At 35.3% G+C, this 24097-nt stretch overlaps 3 protein-coding genes across 3 annotated transcripts; 2 read left to right on the top strand and 1 right to left on the bottom strand.

The window, feature by feature from the left end:
• Positions 1-4738: 4738 nt before the first annotated feature.
• Positions 4739-6551, bottom strand: LOC130714404 (uncharacterized). Its single transcript, XM_057564305.1, has 3 exons — positions 6496-6551; positions 5595-5751; positions 4739-5166 (listed from the first exon to the last, which is right to left on the bottom strand). Exons 2-3 carry the CDS (start codon positions 5744-5746, stop codon positions 5019-5021), a joined length of 300 nt encoding a protein of 99 aa, XP_057420288.1. The 5' UTR covers positions 5747-5751; positions 6496-6551; the 3' UTR covers positions 4739-5018.
• Positions 6552-7362: 811 nt separating this feature from the next.
• LOC130713138 (uncharacterized) lies at positions 7363-7845 on the top strand. Its single transcript, XM_057562934.1, has one exon. The coding sequence runs from the start codon at positions 7363-7365 to the stop codon at positions 7843-7845; it is 483 nt and encodes a 160-aa protein (XP_057418917.1).
• A 973-nt stretch (positions 7846-8818) lies between these two features.
• LOC130713137 (uncharacterized) lies at positions 8819-9610 on the top strand. The gene has a single exon (XM_057562933.1). It carries the CDS (start codon positions 8819-8821, stop codon positions 9608-9610), a length of 792 nt encoding a protein of 263 aa, XP_057418916.1.
• Positions 9611-24097: the final 14487 nt, after the last annotated feature.

Raw genomic sequence — 24097 nt, 5'->3', positions numbered from 1 at the left:
ATTTTGATTAATTTCACACGTATATTTTTTAGATCAAAAGGCAACAAATTAATAATGCCTTCATGGTTTTTGTATTAAATATAATATAATTAAAATGTTAAATTTCTATCAATAACTAGATGATGTCAAATTTTATTTTCTAATTTTTTGGAATTTAAATATTCAATTTTATCCTCATTATTAATTAATTTTGATTTTCCAGATATTATTTATTCTCATGATTCTTAATGAAATTCAAAATTAATTTCGTTAAATCATGGTAAAAAATTGTTACAACCAATAAATAATTGATCTAAATATTTACTATCATAGAAAATTATTAAATTTTCACAAAAATCCGGGCATTTTATTTATTAACTTTAATATCAATTAAGTGAGAAAAAAAATTAAAAAAGTCCAAGCTTATATTTAATCAATGCCACAAGTATGTTTTTGAGATCAAAAAAATTTATGCCTTAATGACTTTTCTCATGAATTTCGAAATATAATAATGGCACAAGTTAATATAATTACAGAATAATTAAAATATATTATTTTTTTAGAAAGGAAAAATTATATTAGCAAAAGCTTGAAAGCTACACTCAGGCAGGCATTACAAACAACCCAGATACAACAACAACAAAAAGACCATTAGAGGTCGCAAAGCGACACAAAGAAACAGAAAACACTACAACCCCAACAAAAACATCATAGAAAGCCATAAGCAACTAGAGAATGCCAAACGGAAACAAGACAACTCCAGCAAAAACCCTAGAAACAAACACCCAAGGAAAGTAAAAGAAAAGCCCCGAAAGAAAAGCCTAAACAAACAACCCCGCTAAGGATCTCCATAGCGTCTCGGGTGGTTAGCAATGAGGTGGCTGCAAGGCCCCTAATGGCTTCCTCATCAGACCCAACAGGGACAACCCCTAGCTGCTTGACAAAAAGAAAATCCCTACGAGCTCTCGTCAAAGCTCTATCATAACCACAGGCTTCAGGGTTATATTGATTGGAATTCCACTAACTCTCAGAATGCACCACAGAAGAGAATGTCCCAGATGATGACACATCAGCAAGTGATTCTCATAACCCTTGCTGTTTTAATATATATATATTGATATTGATGATGAGATTTGTTAGTTTAACTTAGAATCTCACTACTATTAAAAAACCCCACTTGTTTTTTAATGCAACACTCCTACCCACCTCAGAATTTATCTTTTCTCTGTTTTCCACCTTCCATTAGTGTGAAATTTGATTGGTTCAAGTTCAAACCAGTACTGTGAGAACATCACATGGGTTAGTCCAATAATAACCGAACTACCGAAGCATGCTGGACTGGTCACTGGGGTGACAAGGGGGATGATGATGTAGACATGGTGGGACCATTCCAAACTCTCTTGTTTCTCATTGGTTGGAATTGGTCAAACACTCAAACCGACCCTCTGTATTCTAGAACATGCAACTACTTTCACCCCAGCAACACTCAATAAATTGCTTTTGTTGAGATTTTACTTATTGTATTTTATTATATTATGGGCTTAAATCTTTAGTTTATTAGGATTTGATTTAATGTAGATTGTAAAAGGTTTTAAGGGATTGTTATAGGATTTATTATGATTTTATTGTAAAATAGAGATCAATAGAATCCACTATAAATAGGATAACAATGTAACCATAAAACACAAGAGGCACTAGTGCAATTGAGAGAAATTGCAATTGCTGAGCGATTGTATTCAGAAGCGAACAATAAACGAAACTAAAGTTTTCTGTGTTTCTCTCTACTCTGATGTGTATTCGTGTTGCTGTTCTAACAATTGGTATCAGATGATGACTAACCCTGAAGGTGCAAAGTTTGAAGTGACGCGGTACGATGGAACCGACAATTTCGAACTATGGCAGAGGAGGGTTAAGGATCTGTTGGCTCAGCAAAGTTTACAGAAGGCGTTGCGCGATGAGAAACTGGCGGACATCGCAACTCTTAATTGGAACAAGATGAAGGAGAATGCTACAGTTTTTATAAGACTTTGCGTTTCTGATAAGACTTTGCGTTTCTGATCTCACAACTCCGAAGGATGTCTTGGAAAAATTGGAAAATTTGTACCTGTACAAGACATTCATGTACAAATTGTTTGCGAAGAAGCGTCTCTACAACCTGAAGATGCATGAAGGAGGCGATTTGCAGGCTCATGTCTACGCTTTCAACAACATCCTCGTCGATCTGACACAGCTTGGTGTGAGAGTGGACGATGAAGATAAAGCTATTATTTTGTTGTGCTCTTTACCAGGCTCTTATGATCACTTGGTGACCACTCTCACCTACGGGAAGGACTCAATCACACTGGATTCTATTTCTTCTACACTTTTGTAACACGCACAACGTCGCCAAAGTGTCGAAGAAGGTGGAGGAAGTTCAGGTGAAGGTCTGTTTGTGACGAGAGCTTAGGGAGGTCAAGATCGCGGAAGAGGCAAGGGTAAAACAGTGGACTCTAGGAAAGAAGAAGAGATCCAAGTCCAAGGACAGAAAAACTGCAGAATGTTATGGTTGCAAGCAAATTGGGCATTGGAAGAGGGATTGTCCAAACAGATCAGGCAACAACAGTAGTTCAACAAATGTAGTTCAGTCTGATGGTTCTTGCAGTGAGGAGGATTTGCTTTGTGTTTCATATGTAAAGTGCACTGATGCATGGGTTCTTGATTCTGGATGCTCCTATCATATGACGCCGCACCGGGAGTGCACAAAAGTGACGTTTTTATGTCTTTCTATTTTTGTATTATTAATTTGATAGCAAAAAAAAATTATTCTCCTATCCACACACACATTTTTTTTGTCAATATGAACTGGATTATATTAAAAAAAATATCTACATATTACAATCCAGAGCACAAAATCTCAGATAGAGAGCCCACAAAGGCGATGCCCAAAAACCCGACACCCCATATTGCACAAGGGCTTGCTTGGGGCGTGCTTGGGGCCAAACGGACCCAAGGGAAAGCCTACATATTACAAGGTGGAGACAAAAAAGTCCCAAGAAAGTAGTTCAAGTACCTACTCCCAACCCCTTTCATGCACTAAAGTCCAACAACCACAGAGGGGGACAATAACGGCAGGGGAAAGAAATAGAGAATACCAGTTTCCCAACACACAAGAGGCAGAGAGGAATAATTGAGGCTAGTGAGATCCAGAACTAGATCTAGATGTGCGCCAAGTCCTTCTGTAGAGCATTGAAGATCACCATCGGAGGACACCAGGACCAGTTCCGTCCAAGGTTACCTTCCAAGCAGCTCTTTCTTTTGATCCAGCAGTCATGAACATGGTTTGTTTCAACATGATTGGGTTCAGCCCAAAGAAAATCCACAGCCACATACTAGTTGGACATAGTGGTATGGTCAATAGGATTCCCCATAGTGGTTTGATCAGATGTACCCAATCAAAAAGTAATCAACACAAGCAAAAAATAATTTGTCTGGATTTCACCAACAATCATAAAGAATCAATCACAAACAAAAGCCAAACGTGTTCTGCCTTCCAATGAAAAATTCATTTACTCTATGGTAGTAATATTCATAGGTAATCCTAAGGATTCCTCTTGCAAGGAAAATTCTACCCTTAAATGCTAGTAGGCCTTGCTAAACACTGATAAATAAATAAAAATGAAATGCTCTCCTCAGTCCTCACCTCCTTGGCTATAAGTTTAAAGTTTAAACACTTCGTCAGGGAGGGAGAATAAGAGCACCAATACTCCTACTCCCTCAATCAAACAACTAGTGTTCCTACCAAGAACATAGAGATATGGTATAGTACCTAAAGTGAAGGGATTGCAACAAGAGAGGATTGTGTAACTGCCTAGAGAGAGTGTGTACCCGCTTAGAGAGAGAAAATAACTGAATTTAGAGTTTGTTATTGATCAAATGAGTCAAGAGTTCCTTACATGTGGTAACCGCCCCCTATATATAGGCTAGGAGCTGGGCCATGCGAGTTAAACTGCTCCTATTGGGCCAGTTGGGTCTCGCGGGAGAGGCCCAACTCTGAACCTGCGTGACCACCGTGAGGCGGGCTACCCTGGACAAGGCCCTCTGGGGGGCTCGCCCTGTCCACAAGACACCGAGCTCGAAGCATGAATGTTAAGTGTGTCTTTAAGAATGAGGGTACAAACATTAATAGAAGTTATCCTAAGTTAACTCTACTGAGAAATATAGTAGGTCGCCAACATGGCGTGAAGTGAATACAAATTTTTCAAGTCCACAAGCGCACTTGCAGAAAAGACAAGTCCGCTCGCCTTGTAGCGCTGGCGAGCGCCCGTTAATTTGGTGTCCTGGCCTGTGAGTGTAACACCCATTTTCCGTTATTAGGTTATTTACTATTTTATTTTAATTACTATTATGCTATATGGTAATTTTATGAATTATGTGATTTTATTAGATAATTAAGTGATTATGTGATATATGGAGTGAGTAAATTATTTAAATTGTATATGAGTGATATATGTAATTATTATTTAAATCTTATGTGATATAGTACAAGATTTAAATTAAATAAGGTTTTTAGGTTTTAGTGTGAGTAATTGAGAGTGAGGCCCATTAGTATGACTATTTAAGGGATAGGAGGGAAATAGAAAAAGAGAAATCGGAATTTGAGAATTGGAGAAGTTAGCAGACCGTCGTGAGAGGGCCTCGCCCAGTCCAACTAGTACAAAAGAATGCAGGATATGTAGATAACAAAACGTTACTACAAAATATCGTTTTTTGGTTCAAGTGATAATAAGGCATATAAATTGTGTTCCACTAATTCACTGAAAACCCAAACATGCTACAAGTGTACATTTTGTTGACCATCTTCCTAGCGGAGAAACAAAATCCATGAGGTACAACAAAAATGGCGCAGAAAAAAAAGTTAAGTACAAGGAGATAACTTCATCAACCAATACAAAAGAAAGAAGAGAGGGAGATAGAGGCTTTAGTCCAGTACCGTTGACGATATCAACTTCTTCACATTTATTGCTTGTGATATTTGGATAGAAACTTGCTAATCTCCTTTCCTACTTCCTGAAGAGAATAGAGGTCAGGCCCACCCTCCATCCATACAACATGGACAAGTTGTGCCACTGGGGAAAAATAGAGGCTGGACCTAGTCGCAAAGTAAGAGGTAGCCTAATTTCCTGCTTGGCCGAGTTTATCTCCAAGGACCTGAATTGATTTCAAATTTCAGAATAGAATTCAACAACAGATTAAGAGTGCATGAAACAGAAATGTAACAAAAAGAAAGAGTGCACGAAACATAAACAAGTAGAGCAGCATTTGGATATTCACAAGCTAATATCATATGCGTATCAAAATAAATCAGTCATCTCTGTGATCTTGTGCAAAACAAGCAAAGCAGAAGAAAACTCATACTGATCAGCAACATCATTTCCATTAGTGTTGTATGCAACCTAAATGGAATTCGGGTGAGAAAAATACAAGCAAATTAAAATCAAGTCTGAATACAATTTCCCTAAAAGAACAACAGTCACTGTTGGTTCCTTAGTTGGAATTTAAACCTGCAACACCAAGTAATAACCTAAAAGTTACACATACCACACAGCAGTTCAAACCCAGGAAAAAAGAACACATACACCGGATTTGATGGCCCCTCATTTGCAAAAGTTGACATGCCTTGTCTTTGTTTGTGCTTAGGATTGGCTGAGCATATCACATAGACACGTCCGCGACGTTTAACCGTCATACAAAATTCACACATCTTCTTCATAGATGACCGCACCTTCATGACTTCTGAATAAGTAAAATCAACAAGCTATTACTAAAAAATAATAATACAACACAATCATCAACAACCAAAACAACAACATGATAACTGATAGGAACTAGATATATTGAATGTAGAAAAGTAAAAGTTGCTGAGTACGTAATTGGCGAGACTCGATCACTCTCCCTAATTCCCAACCCCCAAATGATCCAAAAGATACCAATACTCACCCTAAACTCTCTATTTATAGGCAACAAGCCTCACACACTAACCCACCCACTAATTAACAAACTCTAACTAACTGAGTGTGTCTAACATAAACAAATACTTATGAACCCCAAATGGAGGTTTTCACACTACACTAGACCTTGCAAGGGTACGGTATATAAACCTTTAGAAGCATTGAATTCCACATGTAGCATATGATTATGAGCATAATATTATCTAGCAATTGAGTTAAGTACATAGCTAGCAAATCAAGGCATATATTATTCCGGGCAACGTTGTTCTATACACCCAGTACATTGGTTTTCAATGTAAATCATGCTAAGCCAGAATCATAAACAGTAGTAGCAACCTAAATCATGTGTGTTTTCAATAAAAAATCCGTAATAGATATACAATTGAAATTAGCAAAAGTTTTGGAGTGTAAACAGAGGCACAAAAACAAAAACTCTGCATGAATCAAAACGACAGAAATAAACAAGAAGAAATAGAAATGCGATTGAAATTGAAAAGGTGTGAAGGAGATGAATCGTGCGATCACAGACCTTGTATGCGAGAGAGTGATTTAAGATTTGGCCCATTTACATGAAACCTTTTTACATTTTATATTTTTATATGAGACCTCAAGATTTTGAGGATTAGGATCATCTTATGTTACATGTAATTTCAAGTTTTTTTTTTTTGAACGGATGTAATTTCAAGTTAAACACTATATTTATCGTTCTTCATAAATATTTGAAGGATTCCACCTCTTAATATATAAGAAGCGAGAGACACAAAAATAATATGATAAAACATGAGACGATTTTCGTGTGAGAGTATCAAGATCGATATTTTGAATTCTATTTTAAAATTGAGGTAAAAGCAGGACATAAAGGTCACAAATTGATTTATTTTGTGTAAGGATCTTAGATGAGATGGCGTGCAAGGATGACAATGTAATTTCGGGAGAGCGCTTGACTGCAGAACATTGATTCTTTACTTGGTGTTTGATTTAAGAGTTGTAGACAAAAAAAAAATGACAAGTTGTAAACTCAAGGCATGAAGGGTGAGAAACTTTTGACTTTAAAGAGAAAATTAATTGGGAAGCACAAGGTATAATGCTAATTTCATTTTGGATGATATGTCTAAGAAGGTTAGGAGAGTTGCAAAATAAGCTTTGGGCGTATCTAAAGGTTTTGGATTGAGAGATAAAAGATTTTTGGTAGTGCAATGAATGTGTGCAAGAAAATGTAAAATGTAAAACAGGGTGTTTTAGCTGGATATGAGCAAGGCCTATGATAGGTTAGAATGGGACTTTCTGGGAAAAATCCTCCAGGTTTAAGGTGAATGGTTTCCTGACCAAGAGGCTAATTCCTCAACGGGGTCTGAGGCAAGGAGACCCACTCTCCCCGTACCTCTTTGTACTAGCCATGGACACACTCTCCCATATGCTACTAAAAGCACTTAGGGATGGCTCTCTACAGGGAATTAAACTTGCACCAACTGCTCCGACACTCACTCATCTTTTCTTTGTCGATGACTCCCTCATCCTAGCTAAGGCCTCCCCTCAACAGCTTTACCAGATTATGCAAATACTAAATATCTTTTCTCAAGCTTCGAGCCAGAGAATAAACCTCCATAAACCTGGTATCATTTGCCGCAACGCACTGGACATTGTGACTAAACAGAGTATGGCAGCCATCTTACAAATGCAAATATGGTCCAACTCAAGCTTTTATCTAGGGCTACCATCTGTTTGGGGAAGATCCAAAGTGGCAGCTCTTCCATGGGTTAAGGAACGAGTTCAAAAGAACATAGAAGGATGGAAAGAAGCCTTGCTTAATCAGGCTGGAAAAAAAAAATTATCATCAAAGCAAGCATTCAAGCAGTGCCCTCGTATGCAATGGCAGTAACTCAATCTTCTAAAACCTTATGTACTTCCTTATGCTCAATGGTGGCTAAATTCTGGTGGCGCGGCAGAGGAAAGGACAAGGGAATTCACTGGAAAAGATGGAGCACACTAACTACTAGCAAGGGCAACGAAGGAATGGATTTTAGAGAATACTTTAGTCAAAATCTTGCCTATCTGGGTAAGCAAGCGTGGAGAGCTTATACAAACCCTCAAGCCTTGTGGGTTCAAGTTCTAAAGGCCATATATTACCCAAACCAAGACATCCTAGATACTCCAAGCAGTTCTAAGGGCTCATGGATGTGGAAGAGCTTATTACAAGGGCGAGATTTCCTTAAGAGACAAGGAAGATGGGCAATTGGCAATGGCCAAAGAGTCTCAGTTTGGTCTCACAGATGGCTTTGGGATAGACAAAAAATAAACCAGCAGGATAGTGATCCCTCGTTACGCGTGAAAGACCTGCTAGGGAATGTACAGAGTTCCTGGTCTTACACTGAGCTAAGAACCAAACTACCCTTTACCTTGGTCAAACCTGCACTTCAGACCCAAGTAAGGATAACTGAAGGGGAAGATTAGCCTGTATGGCAACACTCAAAGGATGGGACATTCACCATTAAATCCGGTTACCATGTAGCGAATGATGAAGCACTTCCCAAAGGGTTCAGACTGCCTACCCAGGACCCTCATTCATACAACCAAAGGAGCTATGGAACATGATTTAGAGCCTCCAAGTCCCCTAAAAGGTAAAATATTTTGTCTGGAAAATCTGCCACAATGCAATTCCGGTAAGAGAAAACCTTACAAAAAAGAGAATCTTAACATGCCCAACTTGCACCATCTGCAACCAAGAGCCTGAATCAGCTGAGCACCTACTCCTAAGGTGCCCCTGGACCCGCTCGGTCTAGTTTGGATCCCCCCTGAACTGGATTTGGAGGGATGTAAATAGAATTGACCTCTGGATCTTTGATAGGGCCTCCATGCTAAAGAAGGATTCAGATAGTACGAGCCACATTTCCCTCATGGCTTGCATCTTCTGGCAGATTTGGAAATCCAGGAATGAGGCCCTCTTCGAAGGCAAGGCACCAAATCCGATGCAGACCATCCTCAAGGCTACCACCCTCCACCAGGAACACATGATGCCAACCAATGAACAAAACAATTGGCAGAATAGAGCTGGAACTTGTGAAAAAGGCAACGCCCCATGGAAACCACCTCCGGCTAACCATCTCAAATTGAATGTTGATGCAGCCTGGTCTAAAGAGAATCCCATCAATACCATAGCTGGTTTATTAAGGGATAGAGGAGGAGTGGTGGTGAGTGGTTTTGCCAAAAGTGTCCATGCTCCTTCTCTGCTTACTGCTGAGGCACTAGCTGTTAGAGAAGCCTTATTGCTGGCAAGCAACCTGGAGCTAAAACACATAATCATTGAATCAGACAATCTACAACTAATTAAGGCTTGCAGAGAAAGTGGAAGCATTGGACAGATCTGGAACATCTTACGTGATATCCACTCCTTGAGGAGAGGTTTTGAGGAGTGTACCTTTTCTTGGAGACCGCGAGATGGTAATCAAGCAGCCCATGAATTAGCTGCAGCCACAGCCACGTACTCCCTGCCTCCAAACTGGTTTTGCCATAGAACACCAAGTCTCAACCGGGCTCTCAATAGAGATATTCAAGGACTCAAAACTCAACACCAATATAACACAGATCCAAGTGGAGCTCACATTACCCGAAGTGATATCGTGAGCCTTGGGGCTCAGCCACCATGATTAAAGAAGACCAGTAGAGTACATCAAGTTGGCTACCTACCCCCCCCCCTCCGTCCTTTCTTTAAGATCTTTTCTAGATTGCTTTTCCGACCCATGTGCAGTTAGGCACATGCCTTCCTAGAAGGTTTTGTCTCTCCTAAAAGATTAGGCTATGTTAGCTAATCTATTGTCTGGTATAGGCTCTTATTCTTCATGTGTTTGTTGTGAGTCTTGTCGTATGACATTTTGTTTCTCGGACCGGTTATTGGGTCGTATTTACTCTAAGTACAATGAACCTTGGACCCAAAAAAAAAGGGTTCACACGACGGCAACAACACAAAATATTGGGAAAAAGTAAGGGAAGGCTAGAAATGAAGCAAGGAAAGCTATGAGTGAGTCACGAGGCAAGCATTGTGAAGACTTGCCAAAAAATAGATAATGAAAATCAAGAGATCTAGACAAATTGAGATGTATCAAAATTTAAAAATGAAAATGTCAGGGTTCAATCTATTATTGGATAAAAACGGAAAAATTAATTCAACAAAGCCATCGCAAAATTTGAGTCGCAGATTATTACATTCAAAATACACTCACACGAGTGGGTATACTTTATCACGAAAGTGTGTGGGAGGAATTTCCTTTATGAACGCTAATTTTAAGAGATTGATTCATTGATTAGCGGAATAAGGATTTGTTTGAAAGTTGTTTGTGAACATAAGAAAATATTGAAGAATATAAAGTAAAAAATTGAAGATAGAAAGTTAAAAATAAGCGTAGGATTGACTCTTATCCTATTTTGTATCTAAGGTGAACTGAATAAAAATTGAAATCTTATTTCTCCAAATAGAAATAAATCCTCTCCATTAAAAAAATTGATCATATTTATCATCATCTAATCCTTGATTTTTGTGCATTTAATAATTAATAATAAATCGTTGAAACATGACATAGTCAATTTATTTTTTACAATTAACAGGATGCATTCCCATCTAGGAACCTTCACATCATAATTTCGACATCTCAATTAAAAACCTATTTTTTTCATTGTGCTACTCATGTTTTTTTTATGTGTCATGTTTTTATTGGTGGACATGGAATTAAGACATGAATTTAAGGATAAAATATCTCAATCAAGGATAATAGGTAGGATAAGATATAAAAAATCTAAAATTTCCAATAAAAACATATATTATTGTTAAAGTTTATCCATAACAAATTGCAAGAGGCTCTTAGCGGAATTTTATTTTCATTCTCAATACTCAGAATCTGACACTAGGAAAATAAGACATGTAAATGACTTGTTTATGAATTTATCACTCTAACCTGAGAGGAAGTAGTGAAAATTAAAGAAAACAATAACTCAGCAAAAATACGAACAGACGCATAAGCCACTGATACAATCATATTTAAGATTTTTGGCGAACATTGCACAGCTTGAAAGGCAAGGAGTTGGAGAAATAGCAGTCTTGCAATTTCCATGTACAGCTCTGCATATCCTTGGAAGGCCTCGAGGGTCCGGCGAACATTCGTAAAAACAGGTGCATAACCCGTTTTCACAAACCTGAGATGATACACTCTTATCATGTCGGGCACCACAATAATTATGACATTTTACATCGCCATCTGCACAAGCATAAACTTCTGAGCATAATTCACCTTCCACCATTGTCAATCGCGCTACACTCCCAGTGATTCAAAAAGAAGGAAGCGATTAGTGATATACCAAGACACATATCATTTGTACTAATTGTACTTTAACTCATATTATCACATTATTAAATAAGATACTTACCTGTGGTAACCAAAGCTAGGAAGACAAAAAAATGAAATAAGTGTAAGGTGCTGGGTGCCATTAGAGAAATTGTTTTTTGAGTTTATCTATCTTTCTTTTGAGAATTGGAATCTTAGTTCATTTTTATGTGCTATTTATAAGTCCATAATACGCTACCATTGATGTAGCAATGATGAGAGAAAGGGATATCATGGAGATCCGATCAGGGGAGAATGAAGGAAGGAATCTGAACGCATTGGGAGAGGAATTGAAGAGATTACCATTCCGGATGCATTTAAAGAAATTAAGGTGCCAGTAATAAATGAGATTAAAGCACCTGCCAATCAGTTATAAGACTGAATTTTGAATTCAACTATGAAGGACTCTATTTCAATATTTATGGAGTTACTTACCGGAGAATTTTACCGCACCCGAGGCTATTATGCTGGTATGATACTGTATCGAGGTGGTCCAATGAGGACGTTACACGTGTCATGTCTTTTAATTTTCATAAATGTTTTAATAACAAACTCTGAATGACCAGAAAAAGAGGATTAGGGTGGTGAAGATTCGAGGGACCATTTAAAAATATGTAATCTTGAGGGGTTGAATGTATGAAAACAAATTTTTTACCCCAAATCAAACCAGGGTTAGTTTATGAGTATGGTGATTAGGGTTTTTGGAGGGAGGATTGAAAATTAAATCGTTAGGCAGCCTTGCCCATTTGATTAAGGTTTTCTGTGACCAAAATCCCCTTCATTGTTCGTAAATTATGTTTGAGTATCAGTTTGATTGTGTCGAGGATTTCGTTCACCATTTCGAGTTGGAGTATGGACGAAAATCCGTCTTTTTGTTCGTATTCGTTCTTTGTGGCCTTTGCAAGTTGTTGTGAAGCTGATTTGAAAGCATATCTAAATCAATTTGGTTATGGTGTGGGTTCGTTTAGCGTGTTTGTCATTCGAAAAGATGAGTTAATAACCAAAATCCCCTTTTGTTCGTATGCTTAGCTGATTTCTAAGCCAGTTTGAATTGGTCAAATATTCAGTAAGTGTGATTTTTCTCATTACTGTTTTGCAATTATTTTTTAGTTGTTAGAATCTTATACTATAAACTATTTTCGAAACTAATAAATAGTAACTTATGTAGGTGTCATCCCTCATGTTTTGTCTTCCTTGACATTTTTTCCTTTCTCATACTATACTTTATAGGTACATGATGTCATATTTTATTTTCTAAATTTTTTAGAATTTCAAATTTGTCCTCATTATTAATTTTTATTTTCTCAATATTATTTACTCTCATAATTAATAAAGAAATTTGAAATTACTTTTTTTAAATCATGGTACAAATTGTTACAACCAATAAATAATTGATCTAAATCTTTACTATTATAGAAAAACTAGTATTTTTCACCTGAAATCTTGACATTTTATTTATTAACTTTAATATCAATTAAGTGAGATTTTTTTTTTAATTCAAAGGTTATATTTTGATCAATTTCACACGTATATTTGGGTGGGGATCCTCTCAAGTGGGGTAAAACTTGAGGAAATAATGTGAGTAAATCTCAACCTTCTATTTCTTTTAAAATAGATCAAAGGCTGAAACTAAGAGAAGATTAAATAGTGTCTTTTATGTATGATGTACCCAATCATTTTTTAGTAGTAAGAGATGACAAGAAGTCTGACAAAATTATTCAGAATACATGAATTTTGAAATGGCCAATAAATACTTGTTGGTTCCAGAAAAAAAAATAAAAGTATCAAGAAAAGAAAACAGTGAAATTATGGAAAACCTTAACACTATGGTTTGATGATTTTCTGTAGTATGGGAGATGCTGATCTGATCTGCATTCTACACGAAAATGAAATTGGCTGTGTTAATTTTATGGTATGAGAATTGGGTAGAGAAAGGAAATGATTGGGTACATCACACATAAAAGACACTTTTTAATCTTCTCTTAATTTCAGCCCTTGATCTGTTATAAAAGAAATGGAGGGTTGAGATCTGCTCACATTATTTCCTCAAGTTTTTTCCCACATGAGAGAATCCGGTCCCACCCATATTTTTTAGATCAAAAGGCAACAAAACAATAATGCCTTCGTGAATTTTGTATTAAATATAATATAATTAAAATCTTAAATTTCTATCGATAGCTAGATGATGTCATATTTTATTTTCTAAATTTTTGGGAATTTAAATATTAAATTTTATCCTCATTATTAATTCTGATTTTCTAGATATTATTTATTCTCATAAATAATAATGAAATTTAAATAAATCATGGTACAAATTGTTACAACCAATAAATAATTGATCTAAATATTTACTATCATAGAAAATTATTAAATTTTCACAAAAAACATGGGCATTTTATTTATTAACTTTAATATCAATTAAGTGAGAAACAAATTAAAAAAGTCCAAGGTTATATTTTAATCAATGTCACAAGTATGTTTTTGAGGTCAAAAGGCAACAACAACAAAATAATGCGTTAACGACTTTTCTCATGAATTTCGAAATATAATAATGCCCCATGATTTATTTTGGATTTTAAAAATAATCTCTTCAAATAATGGTACAAGTTAATATAATTACATAATAATTAAAATATATTATTTTAATTTTACTTTTGATTTCAAAAAATTATAATGATATTCAAAAAGTAAAATATTCTATTTTTCTGCATATTTTAGATTTTTTTTTTTATCGACAAATGTTAGTGGTTAGTTGTTAGTAAGTTAGAAATTCCCTTCAAAGTTCCCTTCCAGGATTCGAATCCTGGACCTTCCCTTCCCGACCCTTATGTCCCCTAGCTCTTACCACTTGAGCTAACCCTTGGGGACATATTTTGAAAATAAATATTTTTTTCACATATTTGTTTTTAATTTTGAAATATTATAATGTCTCAAAATTAATTTAGAAAAATAATTTCTTTAAATAATGGTACAAATTGATAAAATTACAAAATAATTCATACAAATATAAACTAAGATAGAAAGTTAATAAATTTTTCCCCAAAATTTTAATTATTAACTTTAATATCAATGGAATTAAAAAATTAAAATATATTATCTCTATTATATTTTTGAATGACGGAAAAATAACTATGAAATTGAAAAAGAAAATAAAAAAACTCTTTTCAGCACATTTTTGAATTTCTAATAAAAAAAAATCGAGAACTGAAATATGAATAGATATATAAGAAAGCCATGAGAACAATCCTCTCATGTAGATAAAGAAAGTACAAAGAAAAGGATCCATAATTGGACAGAACATCACAATTCAAACAACTTAAAACCTCCGAAGCCCTTGTGCTATTTTGATGGAAAGAGAGCTAATGATGGAGCCTCATTGAAAAATATTTTTTCTAATAACTATTTTTAATTTCAAAATATTATAGTGTCTTAAAATTAATTTTCAATTTTTAAAATAATTTCCTAAAGTAGTGATACAAATTGATACAATTGCAAAACAATTAAAAAAATATTATAATTGTATTTTCGAATTTTGAAAAAAATATCAATGAAAATCGAAATGTAAATTATTTTATTGTATTTTTGAATTTCCAAAAAAAATATCAACGAAATACAACTAGGGTAAAAAAAGTCAATCTTTAAAATTATAAATACTCATTTAAATATCATCATCTAACAAGTTTTCTTTCATGTGTTTATTTTTTCTGTTGTTCTTTGTTTTCCAAAAAACCTTAACTTCTATGACTTCTCTTGGTGAAAATATCAAAAGCATCAGACGTGGAAAGGATGTGAAACTCATAGTCAGAATCATTCAGCTTTGGTCTATTCCAGGTTTTAAGGATTCTAACGTCCCATATGTTATTTAAAGTGTGGTTGATAAGTGTCATTTTTACGTATATTTGAATATCATTTTAGGTACTTATTTGACTTGTGTGCTTCAATTTATATCATTTTAATCCTCAATTGATTATTTTAGTAATTATTTTGGTTTAGGATAGGTTTTATGACAATTTCAATTTTAATCCCAACTTTTTGATGCAAATAGTTCAAAGTTGTCCAACAAAAATTGGAATCCCGCATTCTTAACCGTTGGATCGAGCTAAACTTTGGATATGTGGTTCATAAAACATGGAACTTCAAGTTGAACGGTTAGATCGGGAAACAGTTCATGTGTTGGTGAGAAAATAGAGTTTCAGAAGTGTACAGGCCGTTGGGCGGCCATGGCGGTTTCAAAACTCACCTATGAAGAAACATGGGCCGCTGGGCGCCCAGAGTGTGACAGCTCACTATAAAAACCTTCTTTTCAAATATGGCCAGGAGATAACTTGATCAGAACATAACCCAAACAGAGAAAAACACTAGAGAAATATCGAGAGAGGCTTAAGAGGCTAGAGAAGAGGCTTGAGCATCGGATTCGGCGACGAGACATCGCGACTATTTCGGTTCTTCTTATTCTTTTTCTTCTTCTTCTCTATTTGTAAAGCTATCCATGAAAATGGAAAGCTAATCTCTCTTTTGTTGGGATTTGATGTATTTGTATGATACTTATGCTCTCTATGTGATTCTCTTTTATATAAAGCATGTTTCTTGTTTATGGTATAGTGACTTTCTCTTGAACTTCATGCTATATCTTAGATTTATCACCTAGGATATTTTGCTTGATTCGACTTGTGAGTGAAAGCTACAACATTTTGAGTCCTAACCAGAGTTAATCACCTAATAATCATAATTGATAGACATAGAGTTAGGTTTGTTAGTCACTTAAACACAAATATTTAGGATTAGATAGTAATTGTTATCCACTCATGCGAGACATCGATGAAGTAGGGTTGAACTGGTGTAGATGAATCATATTCTTAGGCTTGGTTTGTATTTGAATCACTAGAACGCACATAGGTCATTCAATGAAATATAATCCTAGCAATTCCTCATACATGTTGTTTCTCTGTTATTTTACTTGTTTTCATTTACTTTTATGTTCTTAAACCAACAATCGATCCATTGTGAAATCATCATTTAAATTTGTTAACTATTGAATGACATTAGTATTACACCTCTCAGAGGACGACAAAACCCGTATTTGCTTACTACGATTGAATCGTAAAGGTTTAGTTCCAAAGCAGTGCAAACAAGAAAAAAACCTTTATCAGTAGTATAAAGGTATTTACTTTTAATTACTTCATATATAATCAATATAATAAAACTTAGTATGTCATTGATATAATAAATATTTTTTTTATTTTATTCCTTTTTAATAATTTGAAATTAAATACTAATTATTATTATTTGAAATTGTATGTGCATTCAAGAGTTACGAAAAAACAAGGGTTGAAGATTCTTGCGATTGATAATGAAGGATATGCATGTTCAGCAATAACAAATGTAGTTTATAAGGATGTTTTCACTAATATTTGAATAAAATTTGATAATTTTTATGACGTATATGTATGTTTTATTTAGCTTTTTATTAAACTTTCAAAACAAATAGCTTTTCATTATAAATTCGTCTTTAATAATACCAGTCGTGCATGACACGAGTATAATACTAGTTGTTACTGTAGTTCTTTCCTTAAGTTTTAGTGTGCGATTTTTTAGGAAGTTGGTAGTATTAGGGAGGAAGAGTGTATTAATTTAAGTGATGATGAGGCAGATAATGGAGTACATGGCAACATCCATGGAGGGGAAAACAATACTGATAATGTAGTACATGATAACAACAGTGGAGGGGAAAATGTAGATAATAGTGAAGATAATGAGGCCGAAGAGTTTATTAAATCATTTACAGAGCTAACAATCGATCGTATTAGAGGTATGTCGTTTAATACTATGGAAGATACAATATGCCCAGTATGCATGCTTCGCTGGAAGGATGGTATTAGTCGCGATAGTAATAAGAGCATTGTCAATCATGAACTAGTTTGTAGTAAACAGGGGAGCAGACATAACAAATTCTTAAAGCAGAAGGATCAGGTCAGAGATGCAAAACCCATTACACGAGTATCATGTCTAGCCAGATTTCGTGTGCGTTTTTAGAGTAGTTGTGGTTTGTGAAAAGTTTTACTTTTTGAGGAGGCTCACAATTATGAATTGTAACCCTTTGATAAAGTTCGTTTGATAGTTGCGTATAGAAAAATGAGTGACATTAACAAGGTCCAAATTTATAGCCTCATGTTTAACGGTCTTAAGCCTTGCAAGGTAATGAAATTGATTAGGGGTCAAAAGGGTGGTCATGAGGGTACTACATATATGAAAATAAACGTATACAATTATGTTGCAAATAAACATTAGGATAGGGTTAAAGGTGGGGATGCAATTGCTGCATTGTTCCGGTATAGAAATAATAGTGATGGTGACAGACCCAAAACCCTCCGAAGGTAGGGTTATGTAATAGTCTAGCCGCCTATGTCATAAATGTCATAAAGTTTATTCCCAAGATATAAGTGTTCCCTTTTATATGGGTTGTGCAAAACCCTAGAAATAAAATTAACAGGACTTTTGGGCCTTATAAGTTTCGACCCAACAACCCATACAACACTTAACCTGTCATCGGGTTGTACCTGTCTAGTGCTTCATACTAGCCCATTCGTCTGCCCCCTATATGCCTCGCCATCCTAGCGATATGGTCCAACAAATGAGCAATATGGGCGAGGGGTCTCGCCTAGTCTTCAAGTCCACAAGAGACCGAACTTGAAGCATGAAAGCACAGTGTGTCTTTAAGTCCTCTGGTTTTCATATGAATCCCTTTGGGCAGGACCTCAGTTGTGACGAGGGGTCTCGCCTAGTCCACAAACACCGAGCTTGAAGCATGAAAGCGCAATGTGTTTTTATGTCCTCTTGTTTGCATAAGAAACTCCATGGGTGAGCCCCTTATGATGACGAAAGGTATCGCTTAGTTCACAAGTACAGTTTGCGTGAAACTTGGCTCCTTCCTCTTACTCCAAACTTTCCATCGCCTGCACCAAAAGATAGAGAAAGGGTTTAAAACAAAGTGGACCTGTGGGCTAGGCGAGACCCCTCACCATAATAGGGGTCTCGCCTATGGAGTTTCTTATGAAAACTAGAGGTCTTAAAGACACATTTCGCTTTCATGGTTTACCCCTCCCGCCCAAAGGGATTCATATGCAAATCATATGACTTATAGACACACTGCAATTTCATGCTTCAAGTTCGGTGTCTTATGGACTGGGCTAGACCCCTCGCCATAATAGGGGTTCCGCCCATATTGCTCGTTTATTGAACCAGATAGCCAGGATGGCGAGGCATATAAGGGCGAACAAATGGGCTAGTATGTAAGATTGTAAGGACTAGACATGGATCGTCTGATGGCGGGTGTAGCATTGTATGGGTTGTTAGGCCGAAACTTATAAGGCACAACTGTCCAATTAGTTTTATTTCTAGCGTTTTGAAAACTCCTTATAAAAGGGAACACTTGTATCTTGAGAAGAGACTTTTTGACATTTATGACATAGGCGGCTAGGCTATTACATAACCCTACCTCCCTGGGTTTTGGGTTTATCACCTTCACTGTTGTTTCTATACCGGAACACTTGATAAGTGCATAATTTACCTAATTTTCAATAGCAATTTAGGCACTTATCACGAGAAATTTCTATCAAATTGACTCTCCTTTGATTGGATTTGGTAAATATATAGTTTTTTAGTTGTAATATGTTTAATTTAGTTAGAATATGCTTTATAAGTGTTCTAACAGTGAGCTTTTGATGTAGAAAAAGACTTAGACAAAATGCAAATCAAGAAAAATGGTATTTTGAAGAGAAGAATTCCGCTTAGCCATAATCTCTCTCGCTTAGCAAAGAAAGCAAACCTTCCCATGAAGGAAAAGGATTTCTCTTAGCGATAATAAGGATCGCTAAGCGAAATTATGGCGGTTCAAAGGAGATTTTCAGGATTTTGCTTAGCGGTCAAATCTTTGCTAAGCGAAAATCCACGACTCTGATTCATTTAAATAGCTAAAGCTCACCACTTTTTTGAGATTAGAGCTTTTCAGAGAGGAACTTCAGAGAGAACAAAAGGGGAAGCTGTGCACAAGGATTCTTGATCCTCCGACGAGCTGGACAGGGTTCACAGACGTCACAGATCATCACCGTCATCTTAGTTCTTCTCTTGTAAGCTTGTAGGAATCTATGAACAAGAGTTTCAAAGTTTCTTTAGTTCGATTTGGATGTTCCCTTTAACAATGATGTGTTCTTCTTGATTTCTATAAGAAAATATCGTTTCTATCATATGATTCAATGGTAGTCTCTTGTTCTTAATGCTATGTTTTAGTTTGCGCACCTAGAACATATCATTTTTCGGCGTAAGAACGGAAGCTACGACGTCTAGATTTCAACCTAGGATTAACCATCTAATAAACCTAATGTCTAGGAATGGAATTAGGCTTGTTAGTCATCTAAACACCTAAGCTTAAAGATAACTTACTTTACTATGCATGTGAGGAATCAATGTTTAGGAAAGTGAGTTATATATATCTACTCATGTGATGAATCAATGAAATAGTGTATAAATGATGTGGATGAATCATCAATCATGGATAGGACTGAATTTGCATATAGAATCATGGGATACTAAGTAGTTAAACGGTGAAATCCAATTCAAACAGTTTTCTCATCTTGATATCCAATCGTTTTTATTCTCGCTTTGTTTAATTTCAATGTGCCATTGGTTACTAAAAATATCATCAATCTTTGGAAATTCATTGCTTGAGTAGTTTAACTAGAGAATGACATTTGTGTTAGCAATTTCCCGCGGATACGACAAAACTATTTACTATACTATAATTGAGTTTTGAAAAATTCGAGAGTAGAATGGTAAAATAATCTCTCATCAACACTAATGAATCATTGTCCGCGTAGCCAATTGGGAACTGCAATATGTGTATGTGTGTTGATCATCCTATCGTTTTTCTTATTGTTCATTTGTTAATGAAGTTTTTCCCCCTTCTTTTTTGGAAATTTTACGAGAGTGATTAAACTCTGGAAGAACTTTAGAGTTTGCCTAATTATGTCCACTAATAATACCAACTAACTTTTGTATATTGCCATATAATTGGTTAAGGATATAGCAAGTAGCAACTATGCAAATCTTAAGAAAAATGTCAACTATTGCCATTAAAATACAAGCTTTAATTTTCCAATTATTTTTAAACATTATCTCACGCCGCCCTTGTTTCCCATTAATAATATGGTAAAATAAAATTTCTGGTTACCTTATATAGTAGTAGAGGCTTGGCGCTGTCACTAACCCACCAAACAAACTTTAGATGCCATTTGATGAGGTCGTTACCAGCATTTCATAATCAAGCAAAAATCAAATTTGTTTAGTAGATAATACAAGCTTAACCTTAGATAAGAATGACATAAGAAAGGGAATCATTATTGGTTTAGAGTCTTTGTTTATTATAAAATGGTTGTCTAAGAGCCTCCGTTTAGGCAAAAAGCATAGATCTTTTCTTTTTACCAAGCGAGAGTATGGTCCACATGGAAGAAAAAAAACCATTTTCCTAGAAACTTCCTCTTCCTTTTTCATTAACAAATTCTTAAAGTTGATTAAGTCATAGTGAAAGTGATTCCAATATGTACCGGTGAGATTTGTGCATGTCATCTTGCTTTTGTGGTTGTTGTATTTTGAATGGATGTGTATGTCATGCTCCATCTGTATAATTGGCTTTGATCAGTGCTCACTCAAACTCCTAACATCACAAACCATGAAGAAGGTTGCAGCCATTTAAAGAGTCTCCAAATTTAAATGGTCACTATGAGTGACCACCAATGATTTGAGTATATTTTTAGGTGCACTTGCACATTTTGCATTAAAAAAACCTTCTTTTTGGAGGAATTTTTTCTTGTTTAATTTGTCTAGTTGTCAATAATAGAAGCCTAGAAAACACCGACATATGTTTCCTATTTCCTAGGATTATAGAAACCTCATCCATGTGATACACACAAGGAGTTGAAGTTTGAATTTTTCCTTATGGTGTGTTTGTTTATAAGTGAGTGGTCGAAATCAAGTTGGAGGCAACGAACAAGACACAAGCATCTTCGTTTAATAGCATGTTTGAAAAATCTTAACTTAATTTTAAAATTAATTAACTCTAGAAATGAGCTATAGTGAGTAGTTTTTATTATCATAATGGATTTTGAAAAAAGTAAATTAATCCAAACATACTTTTAATATATGCGTGTTTGTAGTTGTGGTTGAGAATTTATCTTGTCATCACAAAAATCAAGGTACTTCTACATAAAAGTCACATTTTATTAGGGATGATAATGGGTAGGATTTAGGTAAGGTACTATAGTACCCATCTCTATACCCACGCTTTCAAAAATTACTCGTTCACATACCCGCGTGATAGCAACTTGAATGTCTGTCCCCTGTACCTCTGGGTACCTATATGTCCGTACTCGTGCCAATTACCCGCAATTTAATTTAACCATAATATATTTTTCACTATTTTTGTTAATAGAAAACAAAAATACAACTAACTTTTAAATAAAAAACACTAATAAAAATACAAAAGATTATCAAAATACTTAACAAATAAAATCATTCAACTAAACATATTTTTTTAGAAGGAATAAGCGAGAAAGATATAACTTTAAATTGAAATTTTAGATTTATAGTATAGTCATAAAGTTGTAGTTATTAACTTACTAATTTTCAAAATAAGTGGCACTAAATTAGAAACGATTTTGAATACCTTAAATACTCACCTATTTTTTTTTAAAAAAGAATAAATTTGAAAGCTATAGCTTAAGTTAATTTGTTCATATATTATCAAATAATAATAATAATAATAATAATAATAATAATAATAATAATAATATATTATTATTATTATTATTATTATTATTATTATTATTATTATTATTATTATTATGTGTATGCATGTATGGGCGGGTTGGGTATTATAGTACTCATACCGGCACCCATACCACTACCTTTTGCGGGTAATTACTCACACCCAATCTCATACCCATCTAGCGGGTTTTTACCTACCCATAATGGATACTTTTTGCGGATACCCTATGGATCCGATACCCATTATCATCCCTACATTTTATAGCTAATTCTGAAAATTTTAGATTGGAACTAAAAATTGGTTTGCCAATTTTATTCATTTACCTACAAGATTGTAAGTAATAATAACCGAAGAAATAAAATAAACAAAATAAAAAAGAATATAATGTGAAATTTTTAGAATTGAAGATGTTGTCAAATTTGTGGTTGTTGTATTTTGAAGGATGTGTGTGTCATGCCCACAATTTAAGAAAAAAGCTCATGTAAAAATTATGATACAGTATATAGATTTTATTCTTAATTACTCTATGAGTATGCTCACACTTTTCAAAATAAATATTTAAATAACTTCGTACAATATTTTTAACTAAGAGAAAAAGAAAACACAAATATAAATTTGAAGTGCTTAGTGGAGCTAATACCTGATATATTATATTAAAGAACTTACTATTTACATATATAGCTTTGGACTCTTTCACTATTCACCATTTTACCCAATTTAGGGCTTCCTCCAAATGCTTTCTTGAATCTAGTCCTTTTTTTATCAATATTAATAGGGTTAAATATGTTTTTCGTCCCCGAACTTTCAGCGAGTGCTGGTTTCCGTCCCTCCCCGGAGTAAAAGCTGAAAAGGGTCCTTGAACACCATGAAAATAGCTGGCTTCCATCCCTGCCGGAGTGAGGACTCCGACCACCGTAGCCACATGTGCCGGTAAGCTGACGTGGCCAATCCACGTCAATTAATGAGGCTAAGTCACTTTTTTTATTTCTTTTTTCATTTAAAAAAAACATAATTTTATAAACTCTGAATTAATCCCTAACAATCCTATAATTATCCTAACCTAACCTAACCCATCTAATCCCAAATCCCACTAACTTAAAACCCCAAATTAGAATCTCATCCTCTTACGTTCTTCCTCAACATCGACACTGAAGAAATTGGGCAAAACCTTGAGCTTCAAATTAGGGTTTTCAATATCCGTCAAATTGAGCTTCAAATTGGGCAAAACCTTGAGCCTCAACCTTGGGGTAGCCTTCTTGGTTGGAGCCTGTGTAGCCACCTTAGCAGGATGAAAATGTGTAGCCACCTTAGCAGGATGCTTGAAAGGCTTATTTGGAGCAGGAGCATGCCTTTTTGGGTCATCATTTGGAGCATTTTCCTGACTTGGGTTTTCTTCCCCTTCGTGCTCAACAAATAGATGAACATCCACCCTATCGTTGACTCCATAAGTCCCTAGTAGCATTGCATCATCATCAGTCAACACAGGTCTAAAGATATGAGTATGAATGTCCTCTCGTGTCCTCCACCACAGTTTGAAGTTACCACTTGCATACTCCAAGTCCTTCACAACATCAACACATTCAAAGTAACTCCAAGTATCAAGATCAATTCCACGCTTTGTGACAATGCAGCCTCGTTTGTAGTTCATGTAGTTCTTGTAAGGCTCTCTCAAAAAGAGCCCCTTATAATGAACAATCAAATTGAATGTCATCCTGTTAGAAACCAAAGCCAAATAACCCATTAGAATCCACAGCCAAACATACATACAATATTGAAATCAAAGCCAAATAACCCTAACTTGTGTTCAAACCAAAACTCACACCACATCCGATTACTCAAATAACCCTAACCTGTGTTCAAACCAAAACCCAAACACCACATCAACAACAAACAAAACCAATGAAAAATAGAAGACACTAATCTACCCAAAACATAGTCGC

The sequence above is a fragment of the Lotus japonicus genome, chromosome 4 (genome assembly GCF_012489685.1).
Source record: "Lotus japonicus ecotype B-129 chromosome 4, LjGifu_v1.2".
NCBI lineage: Eukaryota > Viridiplantae > Streptophyta > Magnoliopsida > Fabales > Fabaceae > Lotus > Lotus japonicus.
This window is presented reverse-complemented; position numbering and strand designations above follow the sequence as displayed.